General features: G+C 49.8%; 2 protein-coding genes across 20 annotated transcripts in view; both read left to right on the top strand.

The window, feature by feature from the left end:
- Nucleotides 1-6,990: 6,990 nt before the first annotated feature.
- Nucleotides 6,991-11,708, top strand: LOC308459470 (uncharacterized protein; the record flags this gene model as incomplete). 19 transcript variants are annotated; one of them, XM_080974993.1, is made up of 4 exons in its annotated part: nucleotides 6,991-7,268; nucleotides 8,025-8,096; nucleotides 8,205-8,627; nucleotides 8,736-11,708. In XM_080974993.1, 4 exons carry the CDS (start codon nucleotides 6,991-6,993, stop codon nucleotides 9,232-9,234), a joined length of 1,272 nt encoding a protein of 423 aa, XP_080831119.1. In that variant the 3' UTR covers nucleotides 9,235-11,708. The 19 variants fall into 19 exon arrangements, with proteins under 19 accessions (XP_080831119.1, XP_080831120.1, XP_080831126.1 ...); XM_080974994.1 differs by having other exon boundaries at nucleotides 8,025-8,132; nucleotides 8,241-8,627; XM_080975000.1 differs by lacking the exon at nucleotides 8,025-8,096 and adding an exon at nucleotides 7,377-8,024 and having other exon boundaries at nucleotides 8,133-8,627.
- Nucleotides 11,709-19,506: 7,798 nt separating this feature from the next.
- SOS2 (SOS Ras/Rho guanine nucleotide exchange factor 2) overlaps nucleotides 19,507-20,129 on the top strand; it is a 41,042-nt gene continuing 40,419 nt past the window's right edge. Inside the window, exon 1 of the mRNA XM_081008669.1 lies at nucleotides 19,507-19,715. Coding sequence (XP_080864795.1) covers nucleotides 19,626-19,715 — 90 coding nt within the window. The 5' untranslated portion in view covers nucleotides 19,507-19,625. The remainder of the gene's footprint in view (nucleotides 19,716-20,129) is intronic.

The raw sequence follows: 20,129 nt of genomic DNA, 5'->3' as shown, positions 1-20,129 counted from the left end.
AAGAGATGTACCAAATGGTCAGGTCAGCTCTACACATATTTATTTGGAATTGGAACCTATAAAAATATTTGCTACACATCATAAAATAAATTAGGCTTATCTAGAAATTGATACAATCATTTTTGCATATGTGCCAATTTCTCATCCATGGTGTTTGCTTTAATGCCAGGGCAAAGAATGTTTTAGGAACCAAACTGTAGTTAACGGTGGAAGTGGGAGAGGATCCTACAATTTTTTAGCCAGCAGAGTTTATGGGGAATAAACGAGGGGCCATAGCACTTCTCACAGGCATGGGGGGGACCCCTAAAAGGGTTTAAGAGCCTGGGGGGCTGCTGCCAGTTACAGTCCTGGGCTAACAGACCAAGGGGCTGACTCAGTATAAGAGAGTTTCATATAAAGATATGCAGATTACACCCAACCTCCCATATCAGTTTTTAGGTTCAGGATAACCTACTTTAAGACAAGGATCCTGACACCTCTGCACTTATGCAATGGATTTTTTTTGCTTCACATGGAACAATAGTTGGATGAGGCCACTGGGGTGCAGTGGTTGGAGTGGGGGGTGGATAGCGACCTCCAAGTGGAACTTACTTCTGAATAGACACATATAAAATCGCACTATTAATAACCCAGGAAGGTCACAGTGAGGCAGTCTATGTGCTACACTTGATGACTCCCAGCTGAATGTGGGGAAAGCCTCCAGTGGATTATGCACAGGACTGCATGCTTCAGGACCTTTCGTTCAGCTCTCCAAAATCTGGTGTCATCCAGATGTTTTGGAATGCAACTGGCTGGGGTGTGGGAGCCAGGAAGTCATGAAAAAGGCTTGTAGCGCCACCTGGTGCCTCGCTGACCTCAGTGACCTGCATGTCCGTGCCTTGCAGTGTATTAAGTGCATAGCCTTATATGGAGTTATGTTCCCCCTCTGGGCAGTAATTACCCTATATGGCGATGGGTGGGTTTAAGCCATGACCGGATGTAGGTAATGTGAGATACACAATCCTGCCACAGACACAGCAGCCATGCTTCGCATTTGTCGGTCTGTAGGTACAGCCACCCACAAGGCTCATCTGCTGGCAGCAGCACTAAATGAAAACCAGCCTGTAGCCACCGATACAACTTGTTTCCAGTGTGGCAAACCAGGATCACCGATACCCCAGTTTGGGTAGAACAGTGGCCTCTACCAAAAGCAAAATCCGTAGCAGCGGCACTGGCTTGGTTCTGAACAGCTTATTTCTGAACAATTGACTTTCGGCCACATTGAACCATCTTCATCCCACTGGCTCCAGCAGACAGGGAACGGTTTGCTTTTACATTGCCAGTATATAACAATTCGCAGCCCACCCAGCGATATCAGTGGGTTGTCCTGCCTCAAGGCATGCGGAACTCCCCTACACTTTGTCAACATTTTGTGGGTGAAGCATTGAAACCTTTCCGCATGCGCCACCTAGAGGTGCTGCACACAAGCTGCATCTGGCAGTGTTTGCCTCCCTAACCATTTGCCTTGCCATCCTTTGCTGCACCGTTATACAAGGAAGAGAAGCAGACGACCCAGTCCAGTTGAAACCACCATATTTCACCTCATCGGCTGGCAAGCAGCTGTTGTCAGCTTCCTACTCTGGCTGGCAGTATCCACAGCTCAGCCACTTTCGAACTAGAAGAACAGCGTTGTTGAATAAGACTTTTAGGGGAGAAAATTATCATAAGATATGGAGGGATAATATTTTTGTACAAGATATGATTATGTTTACCAGTTTATTGCATGCTTCTAAATGTTGGCTGTGTATGCACATGGTGCCTTTTGCCAGTCATTCCGGCATAATGCTTCATGGTGTGCCTGTCAATGGATCTTTTCAATTTACTAATATTATATCCCCTAAGCAAACTTTTTGGCCTCCAGTACAATTGACCCTCCATTAGCCTGCCCCCATTTATTTTCAAATTAAAGAGGGGAAAGAATCATGGGGCATATATCCAAACTGTCAATATACATTGAATTTCACTTTTAATAGCTCTTGTTCTCTTACAGGAACATACAGTGACTAATCTCAGTGCTATAGGAGTGACACCAGTGCATGGCTAATAAACTAGAAAGGAAGCCTACCATGCAACTTGGAATCAGAATTGTTATATTCTTGGCTTCCGGATGGAAGTTGGCTTCGACATTTATTGATTTTAGTGATCATTATAGTAGTTATTTGCATTGTTTTGTGTTGCTGTATCCAATGTATTCCTTCCTTAATTTCTATATGTACTGCATGGTTCTCACAAGAGTCGCCTATCGCGCTCGATATAACCGTATTGGTACTGATATATATGACTCTGATATAAAATAAAGAAAGAGGGCATGTGGGAGCCAGGAAGTCATGAAAAAGGCTTGTAGCGCCACCTGGTGCCTCGCTGACCTCAGTGACCTGCATGTCCGTGCCTTGCAGTGTATTAAGTGCATAGCCTTATATGGAGTTATGTTCCCCCTCTGGGCAGTAATTACCCTATATGGCGATGGGTGGGTTTAAGCCATGACCGGATGTAGGTAATGTGAGACATTGGCAAACGGCCATGCGAGAGGAGAGAACAAAGGATAATAAAAGTTACGGGAGAGGAGAGAAGTTCGAAAGGAGCTGCTCATACCATCCTGAAAATATTGCTGGCTCTCTGTGTCTTTATTTTATGCTAAACTGCGCCATTTGTGATGGCTGGCTCCGACACTGGGGCTGATAGGAGTTGCAGTCCAAAACATCTGGAGGGCACTAGGTTGCAGAAGGGTGCTTTAGCTGATTAAGCAACGAGACCCAGATTTAATCAAGGGGGGGAATTAATTGGTAGATCTTAGAATTAAGAGCATACTTGTTAACAACACACATACCTCCAGGCTCCTTCATGCTGGGGTGTCACAATAACTGGGAATTGGGGCGGGACGATTACAGATGACCTTCCTTATAACAACGATATCTTTCATTTGCCAAACTCTCAGGTATCTCACACTTCCTTCAATATCTCAAAAAGTCACCTATATTGACCTTTTGTAACAGGCAAATTTATTTACATTTAATTCATTCATGAATGCATTAATTTGCTTAAAGGCGGATCGGTCAAAATACTTTAGTCAGCCGGTAGCTCTGATTGTGTTGGAGGTGATGTGAGATAGTAGAATCATTCTGTTGGCGGGGTTTGATCACCTGAAGCCACAGCTACCAAGTGATGAATCTATTATCTTTAAACAAGAGTGGAGTCTCGGCCTTATCTTTATGTCATAGAGGCAAGCAAATGAGGAACTGATATATCACTATTCGGTGGTGGCTGGTGCCCACTGGCATTGGTGGGGCAGAAGGCAGGGAGACCAACAGCAGGTGCAGCCAGAGCCAACTAATTCTAGTTTTGTCCCCATCCTCTTCCCTGCCGAGTTCTGTAAGGGCAACACTGAGTCGGAGGAGGAGGAGGAAGCTGACAGCCAGGGCCACCCCCTGCACTGGATAAATAGGTGGTGGTTGGATCAGCCCCACAGGTGCTATTAAATCATTAAATATCATTCAAGCAGATGAAGCACAAAATAAACAGGTTTCCCCATTTTTATTCTGCCATCTGTTTTCCTGGGAGCTTTACTTTTGGTCTTGTAGCCATAGCTCTCCAAAATGCCATAGTCCTCTCCCACAGCAGGGTCAACTAACTCTCAGACGTCTCCAATCTCTTAAGGCCCTCCTCCTATCCACCAGGCATTGCAGGTTCCTCATATGGTTCATCACTGAGGTAGGTTGGCTGTGAACCTTCACTGATCTGCCTATCACTCAGGTCATATTGGCTCAGCTCAGGTGAATAGCTATCTCGCCTCTGGGCTGCTTGACTATCTGTTCCAGGCTTCTGAAAGGAAGACTCGTCTGTCTGCTGAGTATGAGATACCACCAGCCTGCCAGTTCTAATATTGATCCAGCTTCCTTCTGGCACAGAAACAACACTGTAAGTCACCTTTGATTCATGCTCCAGATCAACATATGTATCTACGCTCAGCAGCGTAGTTGCGCTCTGGTGGTTGCTTATCACTTTCTCATAAGGATCCTGCAGTTCTTCCCAAGGTTGTACAATGCTGATGCTTGATGAACAACTTTCAGATTGTACACTGCTACAGCAGGAGTTTTCGCCAGATTTTCCTACAGATTGCATTACATCAGATTTCATTGGTTTTGTACTTCCAACTGTATCGCTGCCATCTTCCACAGCTCCTCCATTAACACCACGAAGTGAACTTTTGTTTGTCTGCTGACCATGACTGAACAGGAACTTACCAGTTTTTCTGTTCAGCCAGATTCCATCTTCTAGAGAAATTATGCTATATGTCTGCTGAGCTGCATCTTCACCTTCTGTGTATGACGATAAGCTCCCAAGTGTTCCTTTGCTTGCAGACTCATCAGGCTGCTGGGTTGGATTTCCTAACGTATTCCATATGGTGTTACTAAAATGAAATTCATCACCCAAAACCTGCTGGGTTTTGTATTCCTGCTCCATTTTCAGCTCTTTGCCCTGCAGGCTTCCCTGTCTAGACTGTGGCACCCCTGCCAGCTGGCTGCCACGTCGGGAACCTTGCACCTCCATTTGCTGGCTGCCCCGTCGGGACTCCTGAACCACTGCCTGCTGGCTGCCCCGCCGGGATTCCTGAACCACCGCCTGCTGGCTGCCCCGTCGGGACTCCTGAACCGCTGCCTGCTGGCTTCCCCGCCGGGACTCTTGCACCACTGCCTGCTGGCTGCCCCGCCGGGACTCCTGCACCTCCGTCTGCACCTCTGCCTGCTGGCTGCCCCGTCTGGATTCTTGCACCGCTGGCTGCTGGCTGCCCCGTCTGGATTCTTGCACTGCTGGCTGCTGGCTGCCCCGCCGGGACTCTTGCACCACTGCCTGCTGGCTGCCCCGCCGGGACTCCTGCACCTCCGTCTGCACTTCTGCCTGCTGGCTGCCCCGCCGGGACTCCTGCACCTCCGTCTGCACCTCTGCCTGCTGGCTGCCCCGTCTGGATTCCTGCACCGCCGCCTGCTGGCTGCCCCGCCAGGACTCTTGCGCCATCACCTGCTGGCTGCCCCGCCGGGACTCTTGCACCACTGCCTGCTGGCTGCCCCACCAGGACTCCTGCTTCTCCGTCTGCACCTCCGCCTTCTGGCTGCCCCGTCGGGACTCTTGCATCTCTGCCTGCTGGCTGCCCCGTCGGGACTCCTGCACAACCTCCTGCTGGCTGCCCCGTCGGGATTCTTTCACCTCCACCTGCTGGCTGCCCCATCGGGATTCTTTCACCTCCGTCTGCACCTCTGCCTGCTGGCTGCCCCGCCGGGGGTCCTGCACCACTGGTTGCTGGCTGCCCCGCCGGGACTCCTGCATCTCCGCCTGCTGGCTGCCCTGCCGGGACTCCTGCATCTCCGCCTGCTGGCTGCTCTGCCGGGACTCTTGCACCACTGGCTGCTGGCTGCCCCGCCGGGACTCCTGCATCTCCGCCTGCTGGCTGCCCCGCCGGGATTCCTGCACCACTGGCTGCTGGCTGCCCCGCCGGGACTCCTGCATCTCCGCCTGCTGGCTGCCCTGCCGGGACTCTTGCACCACTGGCTGCTGGCTGCCCCGCCGGGATTCTTGCACCTCCGTCTGCACCACTGGCTGCTGGCTGCCCCGTCTGGATTCTTGCACCGCTGCCTGCTGGCTGCCCCACCGGGATTCTTGCACCTCCGTCTGCACCACTGGCTGCTGGCTGCCCCGTCTGGATTCTTGCACCACTGCCTGCTGGCTGCCCCACCGGGATTCTTGCACCTCCGTCTGCACCTCTGCCTGCTGGCTGCCCCGTCTGGATTCTTGCACCGCTGGCTGCTGGCTACCCCGCCGGGATTCCTGCACCACTGGTTGCTGGCTGCCCCGCCGGGACTCCTGCATCTCCGCCTGCTGGCTGCCCTGCCGGGACTCTTGCACCACTGGCTGCTGGCTGCCCCGCCGGGATTCTTGCACCTCCGTCTGCACCACTGGCTGCTGGCTGCCCCGTCTGGATTCTTGCACCGCTGCCTGCTGGCTGCCCCGCCGGGATTCCTGCACCACCGCCTGCTGGCTGCCCCGCTGGGACTCCTGCACCTCCACCTGCTGGCTGCCCTTCCTGGATTCCTGCACCACTGCCTGCTGGCTGCCCCGCCGGGATTCTTGCACCACCGCCTGCTGGCTGCCCCGCCGGGACTCTACCATATCTGGCTCTGGAACCCCCCTCTTTTGGCTGTCCCATTGGAACTGTGGCATATCCTCCTGTATGCACTCTCCCTGGGATGGTGGCATCTCATTCTGTTGGCTCCTCACTGCAAGTTTGTTTTCAAGCTGCAACAGTTCTCCTTCTGCTTCTTCAGGAGACATTAGGGTTTGGGCTGCAATTAGCTCTGCTGTTGCCCCCTTATTCTCAGTTGGAAATTCTTTCTTACAGGTGAGCTCCTGCTCTACTTCATCTTTTACATCACTCTCAGATCCAGGCTTACTTGGTTCAGGTGCAGCACTCCTATCCATACTTCCTTTAGATGCACGCCTTAGTTTTTTTGCTATATAATCCTGAAGCCAGCTTCCCTCAGTTTGTTGACTGCTACAAGACATTAATGTGCCAGTTTTTCTGTTAATCCAAGTATTTATCTCAAGGGAAATAATACTATATGTTTGTTGAGCCTTTGCAGAAAAAGATGTTTTCCATTTTGTTTGACTTGTCTCACTTGCAGCAGCACTTGGCACTTCAGACTCTTTTTCAGCACCCAACTTGGCTCTGGTCCCAAGTGATTTATCACTTTGGGATTCTGGCACAAAGGGCTGCTCACTTTCCCTCCGGGACACTGCTGCAGTAGGTGGTTGGCTGTCTTTCTGGGGCTCAGGCAAGGTCCGGAGTTCACTGGGTTTCCGGGATTCAGGAACAACGGGCTGCTCACTTCCTCTCCGGGACACTGCTGCAGTAGGTGGTTGGCTGTCTTTCTGAGATTCTGGCAGGGTGCGGAGATCACTATGCTTCCGGGATTCAGGCACAAAGGGCTGCTCACTTCCCCTCCGGGACACTGCTGCAGTAGGTGGTTGGCTGTCTTTCTGAGATTCAGGCAGGGTGCGGAGTTCACTGGGTTTCCGGGACTCAGGCACACCAGGCTGCTCACTTTCCCTCCGGGACACTGCTGCAGTAGGTGGTTGGCTGTCTTTCTGGGGCTCAGGCAAGGTCCGGAGTTCACTGGGTTTCCGGGATTCAGGAACAACGGGCTGCTCACTTCCTCTCCGGGACACTGCTGCAGTAGGTGGTTGGCTGTCTTTCTGAGATTCTGGCAGGGTGCGGAGATCACTATGCTTCCGGGATTCAGGCACAAAGGGCTGCTCACTTCCCCTCCGGGACACTGCTGCAGTAGGTGGTTGGCTGTCTTTCTGAGATTCAGGCAGGGTGCGGAGTTCACTGGGTTTCCGGGACTCAGGCACACCAGGCTGCTCACTTTCCCTCCGGGACACTGCTGCAGTAGGTGGTTGGCTGTCTTTCTGGGGCTCAGGCAGGGTCCGGAGTTCACTTTGCTTCCGGGATTCAGGCACAACGGACTGCTCCGTTCCCCTCCGGGACACTGGTGCAGTAGGTGGCTGGCTGTCTTTCTGAGACTCAGGCAGGGTGCGGAGTTCACTTTGCTTCCGGGACTCAGCCACAACAGGCTGCTCACTTTCCCTCCGGGACACTGCTGCAGTAGGTGGTTGGCTGTCTTTCTGAGACTCAGGCAGGGTGCGGAGTTCACTTTGCTTCCGGGACTCAGGCACAAAGGGCTGCTCACTTCCCCTCCGGGACACTGCTGCAGTAGGTGGTTGGCTGTCTTTCTGAGATTCAGGCAGGGTGTGGAGTTCACTGGGTTTCCGGGACTCAGGCACACCAGGCTGATCACTTCCCCTCCGGGACACTGCTGCAGTAGGTGGTTGGCTGTCTTTCTGAGATTCTGGCAGGGTGCGGAGTTCACTTTGCTTCCGGGACTCAGGCACAGCAGGCTGCTCACTTCCCCTCCGGGATACTGCTGCAGTAGGTGGTTGGCTGTCTTTCTGGGGCTCAGGCAGGGTCCAGAGTTCACTGGGTTTCCGGGATTCAGGCACACCAGGCTGATCACTTCCCCTCCTGGAGACTGCTGCAGTAGGTGGTTGGCTGTCTTTCTGGGGCTCAGGCAGAATGCGGAGTTCACTTTGCTTCCGGGACTCAGGCACACCAGGCTGCTCACTTCCCCTCCGGGACACTGCTGCAGTAGGTGGTTGGCTGTCTTTCTGGGGCTCAGGCAGGGTCCGGAGTTCACTGGGTTTCCGGGACTCAGGAACACCAGGCTGCTCACTTCCCCTCCGGGATACTGCTGCAGTAGGTGGTTGGCTGTCTTTCTGGGGCTCAGGCAGGGTCCGGAGTTCACTGGGTTTCCGGGATTCAGGCACACCAGGCTGATCACTTCCCCTCCGGGACACTGCTGCAGTAGGTGGTTGGCTGTCTTTCTGGGGCTCAGGCAGGGTGCGGAGTTCACTTTGCTTCCGGGACTCAGGCACACCAGGCTGCTCACTTCCCCTCCGGGATACTGCTGCAGTAGGTGGTTGGCTGTCTTTCTGGGGCTCAGGCAGGGTCCGGAGTTCACTGGGTTTCCGGGATTCAGGCACACCAAGCTGATCACTTCCCCTCCTGGAGACTGCTGCAGTAGGTGGTTGGCTGTCTTTCTGGGGCTCAGGCAGAATGCAGAGTTCACTTTGCTTCCGGGACTCAGGCACACCAGGCTGCTCACTTCCCCTCCGGGACACTGCTGCAGTAGGTGGTTGGCTGTCTTTCTGAGATTCTGGCAGGGTGCGGAGTTCACTTTGCTTCCGGGACTCAGGCACACCAGGCTGCTCACTTCCCCTCCGGGACACTGCTGCAGTAGGTGGTTGGCTGTCTTTCTGAGACTCAGGCAGGGTGCGGAGTTCACTTTGCTTCCGGGACTCAGGCACAAAGGGCTGCTCACTTCCCCTCCAGGACACTGCTGCAGTAGGTGGTTGGCTGTCTTTCTGGGGCTCAGGCAGGGTACGGAGTTCACTGGGTTTCCGGGACTCAGGCTCACCAGGCTTCTCACTTCCTCTCCGGGACACTGGTGCAGTAGGTGGTTGGCTGTGTTTCTCAGGCTCAGGCATAACAGGCTCTTCACTGCCCATCCAGGACTCGGGCACAGCAGGCTGGTCACTATCCAGCTTGGATTCCAGCACAAGGGACTGTTGGCTACCCCTCTGTGAGTCAAGCATGAAGAGCTGTTTACTGCTCTGCAGCAACTCAGGCACAGCGGACAGATCACCTGTCTTCTCAGGTCCAGTGAACTTGGGCTGTTCACTGTCCTTTGGGATTTCTAGAGCAGCAGCGTCCCTCCAATTCTCAGGCAAGCTGGGCTGTCCAGTGCTCCTCAAGTACTCTGGCATTTCACTGCCTCTTCGAGATTTGAGTCCCATTAACACTTCACTGTCTTTCTGAGGCACAGCAGACTTTTTTCTGACCAGCCAGGGGTCATCCTCCATAGGCTTCTCAATATCCTTCCAGGCAGGTGCTTGTACTTCTTTTTCAGACTTGGGGCAGGTTGATTTTTGAACCCCCGTTTCACAACTTGTCATCATTTCTTGATCACCAAGCTTCTTTTCTTTCTCTCTATTAGCCTGGAGCCAACTGCAATCAGTCTGCTGACTGAGGTTTCTTATTAATTTGCCAGATCTTCTGTTTAGCCAGGTAGATTCCTCAATTGAAATGATACTATATGTTTGCTGAGCAAATGAGGCCTTTTGCTTCAGTGGTGCTGTCTTACTATTCAAATAAATGGGCCCCTCGGTCTCAGTTTCACGATCCACCTTGCATTCTGTCTCTTGGGGCTTTTGGTTGTCATGCTGGGAGTCCTGCTCAATATCCTGTTGATTAGGTTGGGGGCATACTTCCAGTTCAAGTGGGGGACTGCTCTGAAAATTCTCTTCCTCAGCCTCCAGAGGAGCTTCCCCAAGATCTTCCACTGCAGCGAGGATATTGCTATAACGGAACTCTTGAATTTCAGCCTGCTTGCTATTGCGGAGGGAATCTTGCAATTCCAGAGGGAGGCTACACCGGCGGAATTCTTGTACCTCATGTTGTAAATGAGCTGGAAGACTGCCACGGTGGAGGTCTTGAACATCAAATTGCTTGGTGCCATTGGAGGAAAGTTCATGTGGGAGGCTGCCATGGTAAATCCCAGGTGCTTCAGAGGGCTGGTTGCCCAAAGAGGGATCTTGTAACTGAACTGGAAAACTCTCCTGATCAATTTTTTGCAAGTTAGACTGGCGGCTGCCATGGCGGGAACCTTGCAATTCAATTGTTGCACTAATTGCTGAACTGCCATGGCTATCTGTCTGTAGACTCTTTTCAAACAGTTCTCTTTTCAGAGATTCTGCACTATCTGTCTGCTGTGCCTGGTCAGTTATATTTCTGTGCATTTTTTTCAGTCTCTTTATTCTTTTATCTTCTGGCATTTGGTAGGACCCCTGTCTTTTTGGCAGCTGGTTGCCAGTCTTGGACTCCTGCTCTTTTGGCTGTTGAGTAATGTAATAAGATTCTTCTGCTAAAGCCTGTTGACTAGTTTGCCTTGATTCCTTTCCCTCTGGCTGCTGAATGCTGCAGCGAGATTCGTGTACTGCATTCTGTTGCCTACCTTTTATTGATTCCTTTCTCTCTGCCACTTGTGGAATACTGCGGCGAGACTCGTTTGCTATAGGTAGTTGACTAGCCCGCCTTGATTCTTGCCCCTCTGGTTGTTGAATACTGTGGTGAGAATCTTGCGCTATCAGCTGTTGACTAGCTCGCCTTGATTCTTGCCCCTCTGGTTGTTGAATACTGTGGTGAGAGTCTTGAGCTACAGGTGGTTCTACTTTTGTATTTGCGTAAGCAGCCCTGCTTATTGCAGCCTCATGAAAAGGACGCAGAATTTCTTCAAGTGTTTCTGGGCCCCAAACAAAACTAGTTTGCTGACTGCCAGATATCATTTTTATGCCTGTTTTTTCGCTGATCCAACACCGTTCATCCATTAATTCAGTTTTGTCTAAGGCCTTACCTTGTGATGATTTTCTGCTCTGCGGATTCTGGCCATGAACGGACTGCTGACTGCTACGGCGAGATTCCAGTTTCTCATATCTGGAGTCTTGCACAACAGGTTGCTCTGTCTCTTCAAGTAAACTAATAGCCTGTTCCTGGCCTAGGATGTGAGGGCTGCTGCTGCGGGATTGTTTCCTAAAAGATGTTTCACTCTCTGGTTGGCACATCTCATTGCAATTCTGTTCCTCAGCACCTAGCATTTCTTCATTTCCAGGGATTACTTGGTCAAATGCAGATTCAGAGTCATCCATTCTTCCTTTCACTTACAAACTGCTAGAGTAGACACTTGAGGTCCACAGGTGCAGATTTGGCAAGCCAAGTATCTACCTCTTGCCAATCTCCACCTTTAGTTTAAAAAGCTATAAAGGAAACATGAGAGCTACCTTGTCTGATCCCACTTCACGGGGGTTGTTTTATTCTTTTCATCAGGGCTGCGACTTGTATGTAGATGGCGTCATTGTCTGGATGGGTGGCAGACTTTTTTTTGTTTCTTGTTTTCTATTTACAGCCGGCTGGAATCATGGCCCTTATGACAAAACAACAGCCCTGGATTAGGTGGTCACCAACTCTCCCCCTGTAGTGGTCTTCATGTTCTCACTCCAACTGCCTTTGTTCTAGAAGCTTCAGTAGCAGGTCTATGACATCATTGCCTTTTCTGCTCCAGCCATTCATACGATAAGAAGGCATTAGTCCAGGGCTCTAGAACTGGGCACAGACTTCTTTGTGGTTGCCATTCAGGCACAGAAACTAAGCCTTTGGCTGTTCTAATAGGCTGGACTACAATTTGCTTTCTGTGGAAACTAACTTTAGGAGGAGGTAACTAATAACTATTTCCATTTATGGAACTCTTAAAGTGTGGTGTTAAGGTTGCTCAGCTGGTTTAGGGATTGGAGGGTTGGTCACCCTGTTGATGGACCACGTTGCTGAATAGTGGTCAGTCAAAGAAAAGCTGGTGTTTTTGTTCCTAGGCCACAGCATGACTGATATGAGGCTTGAAGGTCAGATGGTTTCAAGCAGGGCTTGCCTGGAATCAGCATTCAATACACAGTACTGTACACATATAACAACAACAGTGGTCTCTCTTTTCCATGTGTATGTGTTTCAATTTCAAGGTCAGAAAGTTTGTTGCTTAATACTATACCTAAAGAAGTAGGCATAGTATTAAGCAATAAATGACCGTGTATTTTATAAGGACACCCAAACAAGCAACAACAAAAAGACATTGCCCCAAATGAACTGAAGAGATGAGAAGCACCAGAGAAAATTACCAATGCAACTAACCGTTTTGCAGGGACCCAAAATGGGAACTATCACAATTTATAACATACAAGGACCTGATGCACAGGGTTATTTTGTTTTAAAAAAAGAAAACACTGTGGTAAGAAGTCACATAACAATACCTGGTTAATCTGATTCGCTGCCAAATAACAAATATTTCATGTGTTTTTGTTTTATTTATTAAATTTGCATACCACCCTTCATCCATAGATCTGAAACTCCACAAAATTAAGTTCTGGAATCATAGCTCTCTGGACTTTTTTTTTAATAAGTTGCTATGGAGCATGTACCAGGACCTCATGGCACACCTCACTGACAGGGATGTACCTTGGTGTAGGACTGTAGGTGGCCTGCAAGGCTTTGTTGGAAGCTTAAGCTTTGGGAGTCCTACACTGCAAAGGCTGTGTTGACATTTCCTCATGCCAGAGAATTCTGTTAGATGTGTTAGCATACCTGCATTGTAATTTATTCATCTATCTATATGCATGGGAAAGTTATTCCTCATTTTTTAATCAGTCATGACAAAGCTTTTCCTGCAGCTAATCCCCACACAATTTGATATTAACTTTTGGGAATTAATCATCACATTAAGCAGTACGTGCAACAGTATATTAAAAAATAAAAGCAATACATTCAGTAATACTGTACTTTTTAGAACTGATAATTTTCCTATCCAGGAAATCTTCAAAAATACCAATCATGTACATTTACCTCATGTACTCGTTTGTCACAGTTGAATACAGTTACGTTAAAAGCCTGGGTAAATAAATATGTTTTAAACAGCTGGTGAAAGCTCACCACATTAGGTGCCTGCTATACCTTGTTGGGGAGCTCATTCAACATATGGGGGCCCACTGCAGAGAAGGCCCTTCTCCAAATTGCTGAGAAGTAAACCTCGGTAGGCTTTGCCAGACCTCTGTAGGCTGAGGGCAACCTCCAAAGATTTTAGTGAACAGGCAGGTCTATATGGAATAAGTCATTATTTTAACATTATTTTAAATAAGCTAGCCCTAAATTGTTTAGGCTTTTCCAAATTAATAACAACATCTGAAACTTGGCTCAGTAGCACAGTTAACTTGTGAGGGAGGCAGGTTGCAGGGCAAAATACATTCCATCATCTTCAGACCATATTGGCTCTGAGAAAAATGAAACAATTAATCCTGATATAAGAAATGAAATAACATTACAAACTAAACCTCAATAGGAGAAGCCCCAGATGTAAACTCTAAATTCCACTTCACCAGTTATAAATCCTATAACGGTAAGAGCTAGTGAATACTAACACCAGGAAACTCCAGGTTACATCCCTGCTTTGCCATAAATCTCATTTAACTAACTAACCTGATCTCGTTTTTTGTCAGAATTACAAGCCTGGTAGATGAAGGGAACGCAGTGGATGTAGCCTACCTTGATTTCAGCAAGGCATCTGACAAGGTGCCCCATGATATTCTTGTAAAGAAGCTGGTAAAATGCGGTCTTGACTATGCTACCACTCAGTGGATTTGTAACTGGCTGACTGACCGAACCCAAAGGGTGCTCATCAATGGTTCCTCTTCATCGTGGAGAAGAGTGACTAGTGGGGTGCCACAGGGTTCTGTCTTGGGCCCGGTCTTATTCAACATCTTTATCAACGACTTGGATGATGGACTCAAGGGCATCCTGATCAAATTTGCAGGTGACACCAAACTGGGAGGGGTGGCTAACACCCCAGAGGACAGGATCACACTTTAAAATGACCTTGACAGATTAGAGAACTGGGCCAAACCAAACAAGATGAATTTTAACAGGGAGCAATGTAAAGTATTGCACTTGGGCAAAAAAAATGAGAGGCACAAATACAAGATGGGTGACACCTGGCTTGAAAGCAGTATATGTGAAAAGGATCTAGGAGTCTTGGTTGACCACAAACTTGACATGAGCCAACAGTGTGACGCGGCAGCTAAAAAAGCCAATGCAATTCTGGGTTGCATCAATAGGAGTATAGCATCTAGATCAAGGGTAGTAATAGTGCCACTGTATTCTGCTCTGGTCAGACCTCACCTGGAGTACTGTGTCCAGTTCTGGGCACCACAGTTCAAGAAGGACACTGACAAACTGGAACGTGTCCAGTGGAGGGCAACCAAAATGGTCAAAGGCCTGGAAACGATGCCTTATGAGGAACAGCTAAGGGAGCTGGGCATGTTTAGCCTGGAGAAGAGGAGGTTAAGGGGTGATATGATAGCCATGTTCAAATATATAAAAGGATGTCACATAGAGGAGGGAGAAAGGTTGTTTTCTGCTGCTCCAGAGAAGTGGACACGGAGCAATGGATCCAAACTACAAGAAAGAAGATTCCACCTAAACATTAGGAAGAACTTCCTGACAGTGAGAGCTGTTCGACAGTGGAATTTGCTGCCAAGGAGTGTGGTGGAGTCTCCTTCTTTGGAGGTCTTTAAGCAGAGGCTTGACAACCATATGTCAGGAGTGCTCTGATGGTGTTTCCTGCTTGGCAAGGGGTTGGACTCGATGGCCCTTGTGGTCTCTTCCAACTCTATGATTCTATGATTCATTGGGTGAGTTTTGAGCCAAACCGTGTCCAACTTTATCCCCAGCTACCTCATTGGTTCATTGTGTGGCTAAATTAGGAAAGCCATGTACACTGTCTTGAGAGAGCTTGGAGAGAAGAAAGCACCTTCTTGCAGGCACCTGTGTCTTTGCCCTGTGTGTAGATCGATGTTCACATGCAACAGTAATTGCACACATCTGTACAGTGGTGCCCCGCAAGACGAATGCCTCGCAAGACGAAAAACTCGCTAGACGAAAGGGTTTTGCGTTTTTTGAGTCGTTCCGCAAGACGAATTTCCCTATGGGCTTGCTTCGCAAGACGAAACGTCTTGCGAGTTCTTGCGAGTTTGTTTCCTTTTTCTTAAAGCCGCTAAGCCGTTAATAGCCGCTAAGCCGTTAATAGCCGTGCTTCGCAAGATGAAAAAACCGCAAGATGAAGAGACTCGCGGAACGGATTAATTTCGTCTTGCGAGGCACCACTGTATTTAGTGTCTATTCCCTGCATCATCAGCATTCTTCGTATATGTCCCTTTAAAAACTGGAACCAAGCACAGGACTAAGGAGTCCAAGACTCCCATACAAGACTCTCATCCCCTGAGTGATTTGATGACGTCTTTATATTAATATGGGAGGAAACTAGGGTGTTAGACCCTTTTAACATGTTTAGTCCACTTGCAAACTGCGTGCCTCGCTTTCTACCCCTCTTGCAATGAACAGATCACACAGTAAGCATAAAATGCTTTAACTACAAAATGTTCCAAAGGTCAGATTGATGCATTTAATGTAGCAGCACCAAGGAGAACACAGGTAGAAAAAACAGAAAGATAACTTCAAACCCATGCTCGAAGTTGGGATCAAAGCTAAGACACATCCTTCCTCATAGGTTATATGGCAAGAAGAGAGAGGACAGGAAGAGAAGGCTTCACTTCCCCTTTATCAGCGGAGGAGTGACCCAGCTGAGTCTACAAATCTAACTCTGTAGTCTTAACCCCTTCATGCACTAACTAGCACTCATACATAGTTATGTTTGACTGCAATTTCCTAAAAATATTTATTAGATTCCTTACCTGCACTTCACCATTAGTTCCCTGCACGGGTTACAACAGTTAAAAATACATTATAAAAAAGCTAAAACACATTACAATAAATAGACTAGGGTGGTTTTTAAAATATATATTTCATGTGTCAAAGATGTGCATCTTCAACATCCCATAAAAACTACATGAAAGGGCTGGACACACCTATGGAGAGGGAATTCCACCACTGGGGAAACCCAGCCAGAGGGGCAGGTTATAAATAAATAAATTATTATTATTATTATTATTATTATTATTATTATTATTATCCATCACAGAGAACATGCTCCCAGGCAGCTGTCCCACCCAAACTACCAAGCGGACCCCTTCTGCCAATCTTAACACCTGAGAGGGTCTGTAAGGAAGGAGGCTGTCTTCTCAGATATTTGCATCCTAAGTCACTTGTGGCTTTAAACATTGTGAGCACTGTGAATTGGGCCAAGAAACAAACTGGCAACCAACCCAGCTGTTTATACTATGAATACTGCTCATTCCATACCCCTACTTGTCCCTGTGTTGGCAACTGCAGGATCCACAGGGCCTGTGCCTGGATTTAACCCTGGGATCGTCAACTGCTAACCTCCGGTACACACTTTTATCCAAATGTTAACAAAATACAATGCCACATTTGCATTCACCTCATGATAATTTCTACTACAGCTAGCACGGGGGACCTGTAGCACTGCAAATGTTATTGGGTAACTTCCAGACAACCTGTTTATTGAATATTCATCCTAATTTGTTTCCAAAAAGTTTACGGGGAGGTTAGATGATGACAGCAAGTACAATGTGCAGTAGCTGTGAAAAAGGTAAATGCCATGCTATGGATCATTAGGAAAGGAACCAAAGATAAAACGGTCGATATAATGTCATTATACAAATCTTACGGTGTGGCCACATTTGGAATACTGTGCACAGTTCTCATTTAAAAATGACACTGTAGAGTTTGAAAAGGTTCAGAAAAGGGCAAGCAAAATGATCAAGAGAATGGAGGGACTCCCCTGTGAAGAAAGGTTGCAGTGTTTGGGACTTCTTAGCTTAGAGAAAAGGCAAGAGGTGATATGATGGAGGTGTATAAAATTATGCAAGGCTTGGAGAAAGTGGAGTGAGAAGATTTTCTCCCTCTCTCAGAACTCATGGATATTCAATGAAGCTCAATATTGGAAGATTCACATTACATAAAGGACTTATTCGCACAGCATAGTTGAACTATGGAACTCCAGTGATGGCCATTAACTTGGATGGCTTTAAAACAGGATTAGACACATTCATGGAAGACAAGGCTATCCAAAGCTACTAGCCATGATGTTCATGTCCTGCCTCCACTGTCAGAGGCAGTACACCACTTAATACCAATTGCTGGGAATCACAGGTGGGCAGAGCTGCTGCACTCATGTCCTCCTGCTTGAAGGTTTCCCACTGAGGCATTGGGTTGGCCACTGCGAGAACAGGATGCTGGACTAGATCAATCATTGGCCTGATTCAGAAGACTCTTCTTATGTTAACAGTTTACTGAGCATTCATTCTGATTTTTTTGCAGAAACGTTAGATGGCATTGTGTCAAGCAAGTGCCATTCCACACTTTCCAGTGCACTTTGACCTCTGCTTCCTCACTGCAAAAAGTCCTGTGGAGAACTCCCAATCAACTTTTAAGAGCGCAACCTGAACCTGCAGGTACACGACTGGCTCTCACCCCAAAATAGTTACAGTATGGAAGTGTCCTTCGAATATAAGGCCTGTTAACACTATTGGCCATGCCGGCTGTCTGCTGCAAGGTGCCCCTAAAGAGCCCGATCAATATTCCATCTGCACTGGAATTTTGGAACAGCCGAAGCTGCCCCCTCCCAGGGTTGCCACCTTGTCCCATATGTCCATGTAAAATGCTACATTCCGTATTGATAGTTTTGTCCTGAACTTCAGGTCTTCTCTCTCTCTCTCTCTCTGCCAAGTTAGGGATCGTCTCCAAACGCATGAGCTTGAAGGAGTGTGTGAAAGGTCATGCATTTAAGCTCTGGGTAGCCAAGAACAGCTTTACAAATTCATGTATGTCTGTGTGCGCGTGCATGTGTGACAAATTCCAGAGGGGTCATTGTGTTAGGCTGCAATAGATTGTAATGGATTACTTTGAAGTCACTTCAGCACCAGATAGAGGGGAAATCCCCCCCACCCCACCCTGTATTTTGCCAGAACAAAGGTGGCAACACTAGGTAAAGGGACCCCTGACCATTAAGTCCAGTCGTGGCTGACTCTGGGGTTGTGGCGCTCATCTCGCTTTATTGGCCGAGGGAGCCGGGGTACAGCTTCCGGGTCATGTGGCCAGCATGAGTAAGCCGCTTCTGGTGAGCCAGAGCAGCGCATGGAAATGCCATTTACCTTCCCGCCGGAGTGGCACTTATTTATCTACTTGCACTTTGACGTGCTTTCGAACTGCTAGGTTGGCAGGAGCAGGGACTGAGCAACGGGAGCTTACCTCGTCACGAGGATTGGAACCGCTGACCTTCTGATCGGCAAGTCCTAGGCTCAGTGGTTTAACCCACAGCGCCACCCGCGTCCCTGTGGCAACACTAAAAGGTAAAGGGACCCCTGACCATTAGGTCCAGTTGTGGCTGACTCTGGGGTTGCGGCGCTCATCTCGCTTTATTGGCTGAGGGAGCCGGTGTACAGCTTCTGGGTCATGTGGCAGCATGACTAAGCCGCTTCTGGCGAACCAGAACAGCGCACGGAAATGCCGTTTACCTTCCCGCAGGAGCGGTACCTATTTATCTACTTGCACTTTGACATGTTTTCAAACTGCTAGGTTGGCAGGAGTGTAACACTACTCCGTCCCTAAATACAGTGGTACCTCAGGTTAAGTACTTAATTCGTTCCGGAGGTCTGTTCTTAACCTGAAACTGTTCTTAACCTGAAGCACTACTTTAGCCAATGGGGCCTCCTGCCGCCGCCACGCCGCTGGAGCACGATTTTTGTTCTCATCCTGAAGCAAAGTTCTTAACCCGAGGTACTATTTCTGGGTTAGCGGAGTCTGTAACCTGAAGCGTATGTAACCCGAGGTACCCCTTTATAGTCCTAGGCCAGGATAGCTCCCCAACGCTTGCAGAGCAAGACTGACAAGCCTGCGGTACGACGTCACCGCTTTCACTTTCTGCAAAACGATTGACACTCCTTTCCCCGCCCCTTTTTCCCAACGCCCAGGAGGAAGAGGCGATCCTGCGGCCCCGCCCCTCTTCAGACCCCGCCCCCTTTTGATTGGCACCCGCCTCTAGGTTTCCTCCCCTGCCTTTCCCGCTTGGGCCGCTAGAGGGCGAGGCGAGGCCTAGCTTGAGAGGGAGGGGGGAAAAGAGGGAGAGTGAGGAGGAGAGGGAAAAAAATAAAATACCAGAGGCCGGCCGCTGCGCCTGCGCAGTGTGTCCGGGACGGAGGCGGCCGCGGCCCAGGCTTGGGAAAGCGGAGCGGCGGCGGCGGCGGCGCCTGCTGCGGCTTGCGGCGGGGCCGGCGGCCTGGGGGAGACGCGGATGCGCCCGCGGCTGGCTGGGCTGGGCCTCGCCGGCGGGTAGCCAGGGCCGGGGAGGGGGCGAGCGCCCCTCCCCCCTCTCCTCACGAGGGGGCGGGAAGGCGGGGAGGGGGCTATGCAGCCGCCTCAGCCGCCCCCCTACGAGTTCCTCAGCGAGGAGAACGGGCAGAAATGGCGGGGGCTCCTCGTGCCGGCCCTGCGCAAGGTCAGTCGCTCGCTCCGAGCCTCCCTTTTCTCCGCCGGCGGGCGCCCCGTCATGCGCGCGCACCCCTCTCTTTCTCCCTCCGTCTGCCTTGTCGGTCTCTCTTGCGCGCGCACCTGGGCGGCGGGGGGTGGGGGGCGGCGGCGGCGGGAGCCCTCTGTTACCCCGGCGACAACGTCGTCTCCTAGGCAACGGGACCCCACCGCCCAATCCGCCCAGCGCTCCCCCTCCCCCTCCCTGGCGCTCGCCCGCCTCCCAAGTTTACCTCACGGAAAGGTTCGGGGGGGGGGGCGCGCCAGCCACCGGTCCTGTCCCTCCAGGGAACGCCCCTTTCGCCCTCTTCCTCCAATCAGGAGGCCCCTCTGCCCTCTCCTCAGGCAGCATCCCCTTCGTTTACCTCAGAGGCGCCTCGCTGCG

This window comes from Podarcis pityusensis (assembly GCF_964106645.2).
Source record: "Podarcis pityusensis genome assembly, chromosome: 1".
Taxonomy (NCBI): Eukaryota; Metazoa; Chordata; class Lepidosauria; order Squamata; family Lacertidae; genus Podarcis; species Podarcis pityusensis.
Note: the sequence above shows the minus strand (reverse complement) of the source record. Positions and strands in the feature narration are given on the sequence as shown.